This window comes from Sinocyclocheilus anshuiensis, unplaced genomic scaffold, assembly GCF_001515605.1.
Source record: "Sinocyclocheilus anshuiensis isolate Anshui unplaced genomic scaffold, SAMN03320099.WGS_v1.1 scaffold1075, whole genome shotgun sequence".
NCBI lineage: Eukaryota > Metazoa > Chordata > Actinopteri > Cypriniformes > Cyprinidae > Sinocyclocheilus > Sinocyclocheilus anshuiensis.
The window spans coordinates 41722-49946 of record NW_015544163.1 but is presented as its reverse complement, the minus strand read 5'-3'; the positions used below and the strand labels follow the sequence as shown (position 1 = coordinate 49946).

General features: G+C 39.1%; 1 protein-coding gene and 1 long non-coding RNA gene across 2 annotated transcripts in view; both read right to left on the bottom strand.

The window, feature by feature from the left end:
• LOC107695685 (interferon-induced very large GTPase 1-like) overlaps positions 1 to 5872 on the bottom strand; it is a 19709-nt gene extending 13837 nt beyond the window's left edge. The window contains exon 1 of the mRNA XM_016495691.1: positions 5412 to 5872. Within this exon, the coding sequence (XP_016351177.1) occupies positions 5412 to 5832 (421 nt within the window). The 5' untranslated portion in view covers positions 5833 to 5872. The remainder of the gene's footprint in view (positions 1 to 5411) is intronic.
• A 4-nt stretch (positions 5873 to 5876) lies between these two features.
• The window catches only part of LOC107695688 (uncharacterized), a 21356-nt gene continuing 19007 nt past the window's right edge, over positions 5877 to 8225 (bottom strand). The window contains exons 2-3 of the long non-coding RNA XR_001635022.1: positions 6178 to 6234; positions 5877 to 5991 (exon numbers count right to left, since the gene is read on the bottom strand). This is a non-coding gene — a long non-coding RNA (uncharacterized LOC107695688). The remainder of the gene's footprint in view (positions 5992 to 6177; positions 6235 to 8225) is intronic.

Sequence of the window (8225 nt, the reverse complement as noted above, 5' to 3'; positions counted from 1 at the left end):
TGAACGTTTTCACAATATTCTAATTTTCTGAGACACTAAATTTTGGTTTTTCATTATCTGTAAGCCATAATCATCAAAATTTCAAGAAATAAAGGCTTGAAATATTTCACTCTATTTATAATGAATCTATTTAATATATGGGTTTCACTTTCTGAAATGAGTGACAAAAAATATTGACCTTTTTCATGATATTCAAATTTTTTTACATGTACCTGTATATACCACCCAAGGACCGGCTTTCAGTCAGTAGAGTGTTTGGTGTCAGAATCTGAAAAGTTGGCAGTTTATCAGAGTTTGATAAAGGACAAATTGTGAGGGCACGGCACCTCAGAATTTCAATCTCTGAAACATCGCACCTTGTGGGTTGTTCACAGGTCGTTGTAGTAAGTATGTATCAAAAGTTTACACAGCCGTGTGTTGTACCCAGCTCAATGATCCCAGAGGGGAGCAGAGACTATTGCACATTTTTCACAGCAACTGCAGGGCCACAGTGTGACAAATCACCACCAGCTACAACAGTGGTGACCAGGGCAATGTGTCACACAGTTCATCACAGCCTTATGCGTATGGGCCTGTGTAGCCGACCAAGCTAACTGCACTCCATCGCCAACAGCGCATTACATCTTTTGGCCTCCAAATTCACCCAATCGAACATTTATATATACACATTACATATTTGTGGGAATATATACGCATTCACTAGAGTTCTAAAACCAGGGAAGGGACAATGGGCTTTTCCTAATGTTTCAATTGAATGGTTATTTTCTTTCAAAACTTGTAATATGCAAATTTGTAGCCCTTGTAAAAATCCCTGCAAACATGTCCTTGCGGGGCCCATGCTGGCTTTTTGCGGGCACAGTGGGCTAGGGCCAGCCCACACCAAACCTAAACAGGCCCAGTGCGGGCTTGCCCAGACAAGGCCTACAGCTTTGGACTCACCGCAGGCTCTCTGTAAGCACACTAGCGGACTGCCCACATTAATCCCATGATGGCCCAGTGTGGGCCAGCGCATTCGGCCCAAAGCAACTTTTGTACCTTTGGGCCCATGCAGGTTTTGTGTAGGCAGCCCTGTAATGCAACTAGGAGAATACTAACAACATTGACTTGCCATTCTTTAGCCACTCAATTGCACTGGAATCGCTCAAACCAAAAGAGACCTTTTCATAGGGTGACCATACGGGCCATTTTTACGGGACCTTGCCAGGATTTCTATATTGCCTAAAATATCCAGGTTTTGGCAAACAAACTCTTCTACATCTTGGATGGCCTAAGGTTGAGTAAAATGTTCAGCACATTTTTATTTTTGGTGAACTATTTAACAATAGATACGATTAATAAATGCTGTAAAAGCATTGTTCATGTAACAGTGTTGCATTAACTAATGTTAACATATATAAACTAGAAAATTGTAAGTTGTTACCACTAACATATTCTGTTTTGCAGCTCCTTTTTGTCACAAAAGCATTTGAGTTTATGATTTTTTTAGGACTGCTAAGCTGGTTAGTGACTTTTGAGTCATCAGTCAAACTGACAGGACCTCACTAAACCACAAGAGCTTTTTATGGCACCCTGTTCATACGTCAAGTTTAATGTTGTAAAGTGTAAAGCGTATAACTATTTTTGCCAGTGAAAGACATGCTGGCATAGTGAATCAAATGGGGCTAATACATAGGAGAAGTAGACATTCAGTTTATCTTAGGGTGCCCATACGGGCCATTTTTACGGGACGAGTCAGAATTGGCCAGAATTTCTATATTGCTTAAAATATCCAGGTTTTGGCTGTTTGCACTGTGCAGATTGATCGTTGTATGACATTCACGAGAGCTATAGAGAGCAGATCAGACGGCTCCTTATGTTTTCGAATCGCTCTCGAGGTACTTTGGTGTCATTCAATGATCGGTGCGCAGCGACGTTTCAAGTCGAACGAACGAACGAACGAACAAAGACGTGCGCTTATTTGCATCGCTTTGATCGTTCTCTGTAGATCTCACCTTCTCACGCACCACGATTGGTTGATTATATACAATACCTGCATGTTATTGGTCAAACTACTTTGGATGTTTTAGGCAATATAAAAATCCTGGCCAGGACGTGTCCCGTATGAACAGCACATATGGCCACCCTAGTTTATCTCCTATTTTGTTAATGAGCATCCAAGAGCTCTTCATTTATAGTCTTTACACATTACTGACACTGGCAGCATGTCTTGTTAAACACTAAATGGCACAGTCTTCCAGAGAACTGTCTGATGTGCACTTCAATGTTAAATACTTTTGAGCTCAAGGGTTTTAACATTTTTTGATGCCATAAACACCCACCATTTTGAAGGCTCAGGAAACCTTTGCAGGTGTTTTGAGTTGATTAGCTGATTGGCATGTCACCATATTCTAATTTATTGAGATTGTGAATTGGTGGGTTTTTGTTAAATGTGAGCCAAAATCATCACAATTAAAAGAACCAAAGACTTAAACTACTTCAGTCTGTGTGCATGGAATTTATTTAATACACGAGTTTCACAATTTGAGTTGAATTACTGAAATAAATGAACTTTTCCACGACATTCTAATTTATTGAGATGCACCTGTATGGCCACCCTACCTTTTCAGAACCTGATGTTTAATATGCAGTAGGCCAGGGATCCTCAAATCTGGCTCACAAGATCCACTTTTCTGCAGAATTTAGCTCTAACCCTAATCAAACACACCTGAGCATGCTAATCAATGTCTTCAGGATCATTAGAAAATCACAGGTGGGTGAGTTTGATCAAAGTTGGAGCTAAACTCTGCAGGAAAGTGGATCTCACACGCCATATTTGAGGTGTAACAGACATTTGCCTGTTACTAAGAATTTTGTGGGCAGTTTTCTTCCTTACCACAGGATGTTTTTGGTTTCCTTAAGTAAAGCTATGCGGGTAGAGGGAGTTAGCATTAACAATCAGAAATAGCCAGCATGGCTCACCCGTTGAACACATTGAGCTTTGTCCTGCTTGGGAAATGTGTCATTTCAAGCCCAGTCTAAAGTAAGGAGTTGTTGTTGTTTTTGCTATTAAAAAGTGTACATTGTTGATGTTTTTTGCAGAGTTGTTACATGTATGTATGTATGTATGTATGTCCTATGTTTGGATTGATGCTAAGAGTTTAAGACTTTTATTTTGTTTAAACTTTATCTTGATTTGTATGCGTTTTAGAAGGACTCTTTATTGGTGAGGTCACCACATCATGGTCCAGTTTGAATATGGATTTAAAGTTATTTTCGACGTGGGACAATAGTCTGGACTATTTTTGACTGTTCCTGGTTATGAAGAGTCTGGTATTTGAGAGCTGTGGCATGTTTTCATTACAAGAGGTTGGGTTATTCATTTGCTATCAGCCAAATTCAGCTACAGACAGTGTTTGGACATTGATGCACTACAGATAAGACTTTCGCACACATCAACTTTAACATGACGAAATCCTACAATCTATGCTTTGTTTGCCTTTTTTTGTGTGTGTGTGTGTGTGTGTCTGTGTGTATTTCATCAGGAAACGTGGTGTTAGCTTTCACTGTTATGCTGATGATACTTTATTGGTGAGGTCACCACATCATGGTCCAGTTTGAATATGGATTTAAAGTTATTTTCGACGTGGGACAATAGTCTGGACTATTTTTGACTGTTCCTGGTTATGAAGAGTCTGGTATTTGAGAGCTGTGGCATGTTTTCATTACAAGAGGTTGGGTTATTCATTTGCTATCAGCCAAATTCAGCTACAGACAGTGTTTGGACATTGATGCACTACAGATAAGACTTTCGCACACATCAACTTTCACATGACGAAATCCTACAATCTATGCTTTGTTTGCCTTTTTTTGTGTGTGTGTGTGTGTCTGTGTGTATTTCATCAGGAAACGTGGTGTTAGCTTTCACTGTTATGCTGATGGTACTCAGCTCTATATTTCTATAGTTCAAAATGCAGCAGCTAGAGTTCTTACTAGAACCAGTGAGTACGACCATATTAGCCCAGTTCTGTCAACACTGCACTGGCTCCCTATTTAACATCGTATACATTTTAAAATCTTGCTAATTACCTATAAAGCCTGAATGGTTTAGCACCTCAGTATTTGAGTGAGCTATTGTCACAATATAGTCCTTAACGTCCGCTACAATCTCAAAACTCTGGCCATTTGATAATACCTAGAATATCAAAATCCACTGCGGGTGGGTCCTGGGCCGCTGCTCGTCAAATGGGTGCCCTAAGCAGGATTGTATTGTTGTGCCCCCCTCTATCAAATATTATGGAAGTAAAAAAAAAAAACTATACTACTGAACTGTGATCCTAATTATTGTGATCCAACATTTGCCTCGCATTTCAGGATGAAAAGACAAACATTTCAGGTGAAGGATAATCCACTTCTTACCTCCGAGACTGTGTTATGATCTATATGACCTTATTATTTTTATTGTGAGTATTAGGCTTATCATTATTGCTGATCATTGTGTATGACATTTGGTATATAAATAAACTTGCTTTGCATTGAAGCTAAAAATATAAACAACTACATCATCATGTTGATATGCTATATATTTACTATAAAACTCTTACGACAAACATGTCTTCTAATATCTTCAACTGTTGAGTATATTGAGCTGCCGCGGAAACATTTAAACGACTTTACTTGGACCCATTGTGCGAGCTGTCTCTTTAATACCGTGTGGTTTATGTACATGTTGCTGCTGATTGGGCTGACATTTTTGACACACCCACCAAACAAGAGAAAACGTATCTCAAACCCCGTTGCACACTGTTTCCAGGAAACATGTCGTTCAACCCGGAAACTGTAGCAAAATGTTGCGCACCGGTTTGAGCTTAAACGTGCACCAGAGCTCCTGCAGCCGCTCTGGAGAAACTGCGGCGGATGAGTTAGCCGGCTGCTCTCGAATTGCTATTGTGGTACTTTGATTCCACACGTAACAGTCACGTGGTGCCGGTGCCGTTTCAAGTCGTACAAAATTTCTAACTGGCATGCACTGCTTCAAGTCAGAATTTGATCAAGCTGCGCTGCGTTAAGTCAAACACACCTAATGAGTCCATTACAGAGAATACAAAGGCAATCTGACCTGATGATACTCACACTTAATGGAAGAGATGCAAAATACTCTTTCTGAGAATCTACACCTCTGCAAATGGTTAAAATTATTAGCATAAATGATTATATGATTAAATGGAACAATAAAATTATTAAATGATAAATGACTATAAATGAATGAATTAAATGAATGAAGAATAAATTAATATAAAAGAAAGTAAAACAACACAAATGTATGGTTGTTCTCTTGATGCAAAACACACAGAGGTTTCTACTAAGAATCCTTAGATAGTTCAATGGTTTGATCATTTTATTTGTAAAGCTAACTGAAATATTTTCACACTCACATGTTCCTGTGGCCTGTTGCTCCACTGACAAATACTGTGAACCTTCGGAACAAACCAGGTGCTGTCCATCATTCATTTGTAAAATGTTCTCAAATATCAGCAGAAAATCATCAGGAGAGCTGATTCTCTGAAGACATAAGTATCTGTTTGCACATTTCTGAATAATATTCTGTAGGATTTCATTGGTTTCGGTGGGCTCTTGTGGTGTGAGGACCATGGTGTGTTGAAACACCCGCTCAGAGAAAGAGTGCAGCATCTTCTCCACACACTCTTTATCTTCTGTTGAACACTGCTCATGTCTGAGGAGCAGAACGATCACATGAGGTCCTGGATCAGACAGATTCACACATTCTCTCACTGTCTGTGTGATCTGATGATCTGCGATGTTTGTCTGGAGCAGCTGAGGACTGTTGATGATCATCACATGTCTGTTCTTCAGTCTTTACAACATTTTATCTTTCTGTCTCTACAACATCTGGAGGAGCTTCACTGTCAAACGCTGCTCGTCCTAATATGATGTTTCCCACTTGACTGTTTTCAGAAACACTCTTCCCCAGTAGAACAATCCTCAGATTACTCACTGAAACGTGAAATAATAAGTCATGATTACTGTCTTGACATATTTTAATGCAAAAATAAATAAAATCCACCAATCAGAGATGCATCTGAGGTTGAATTTATCACTTGTGTTTTGAATGGAATAAACTTTCTGCAATTTCCACACACTCTTCACTTCATATATTTGTTCATCTACTTAAATACTTACACTCAGGAGGTGGGTCTTTGCTCTGTCTTCTGCGAGGACGATTGTTGGCAACCTCCTCTGTAATAAAAAAAAAGGTATTTCATTATGTTTGACTCTCATCACAGATTCTATATAGATGATGACAGAAAAACTCAAACAAAGACAGACCATATTAATACACTACAGACCCCATATGACCTAAACAGACACCCAAAAAACTAGGGCTGCCCTCGACTAAAGATTTTTCTGGTCGACTAGTAGTTGTTCATTTTAAGCATTAGTCTACTATTAGTCGCATTTTCCACGCCTGTAAAGGCAATTATACACAGAGTTTCAGAGTGACACGCTCAAGTTCAGACAGAGACGGCAGAAAGCCCATCCTGTTTGCTTTCATTATTTTACAAAAGCACAACGATTCGTTGTTATTGTGCACACAAATAAACGTAGAGTCTTTATAGATTCAAAAGATATAGTACTTTTATCTGTATGACCAAAAATTACAGAGTATTTTAAGAGCAAGTGTTGTCACTGGCGCCTCCATCTGTCATGCAGTGAGCGCGCTACTGTTCAGCTTCCACACGCTGCACAGACACTTGAATAGTAAATTTTTCTACGTTAACATTAGATTGAGCGGCCATGTAAAGTTGCTACTACATACATCTTTCAGATGAAACGCCATATTTGAGGTCGATGAATGATAGGTGATTGTTTGGATGTCCTGCCCGATGCATAACCACACTGAACAGCCGTTAACGATCTGCCCGTCACAGACTGTGTGACTTCACCATGCACTTCGTGTGGAATTTTTTTTCTCTATCTAAGTGACTAATAAAATTTTGGTTGACCAAGCCTCTTGTTGTCGACTAACGGTTAGTTGACTTTTAAGGGGGATCCCTACAAAAAACCATACCAATGATTTAAAGTCCCTAATAATCCTCTTCAGACCAAGTTCGACCTCATAAGAGCATTAAAAAAGGCATTTGCTTGGTTATCCTAGGAGGTTTCTAGGCAGTTGCTTTGTGGTTGCTAATGTGTTGCTAGAATAAAAGAAGACATTAATTCTCCAATGCACATTGGTCACAAATATTGGCACTCGTTAATACTTTTTGCAACCTCCTTCTACCGAGATAACAGCTCTGAGTCTTCACCTATAATGCCTGATGAGTTTGGAGAACACCTGACAAGAGATGAGAGACCATTCCTTCATACAGAATCTCTCCATATCCTTCAGTTTCCCAGCTCTATGTTGATAAACTCTCTTCTTCAGTTCAATCATTTTCTATAGTGTTCAGAGCAGAGGGCTGGGATGGTCATGACAGAATCTTCATTTTGTGCTCAGTGACCCATTTTTCTGTTGATTTTGATGTTTGGTTTGGCTCATTGTCCTGATGGAAGATCCAACCACAGCCCATTATAAGATTTCTAACAGAAGCAGTCAGGTTTACATTTTTTATCTGTTGATATTTGATAGAACCCATGATGCCATGTATCTGAACAAGATGTCCAGGACCTTCAGCAGAATAATAGGCCCACAACATTAAATATCCAGCAGTATATTTAACTGTAGCATTTGAACCAATCAGACACACATTTGTTCATTAGATTTAACAAATCAATTATTCATTAGATTAACAAATAATCACAGACCACTCACCCAATAAACATACTGGGTGCCAGCATGTCTGGGAACGACCCCAGGCCCCTGGTTACCATGGCAACCAGGACCCCTCAGCCAGATCAGATTAACTTGTACGACCTAAAAGTATGTAGAGAGAATCTTCCTCCTTCTCAATTCTCTCTAAAACAGACACATACTGCTGTAGGAAATGACTTATTTCATTAATTCATAGACAAATTTTTCTATGACCTTCCTAGCATGCATATCCCCAGGTCATTGTGTATGTTATTACTGTTCTTGTATATTGTCTTTTGTATTGTATACTGTTTTATGCATGCTTATGATAGAACCACTCGTTCATGTAATCTTACCTATATGTAATCTTACCATGTTTAGTATCTATGAATTAATCTAAACGAGAGTGTATATTATATGTTGGTACATAGGCAAT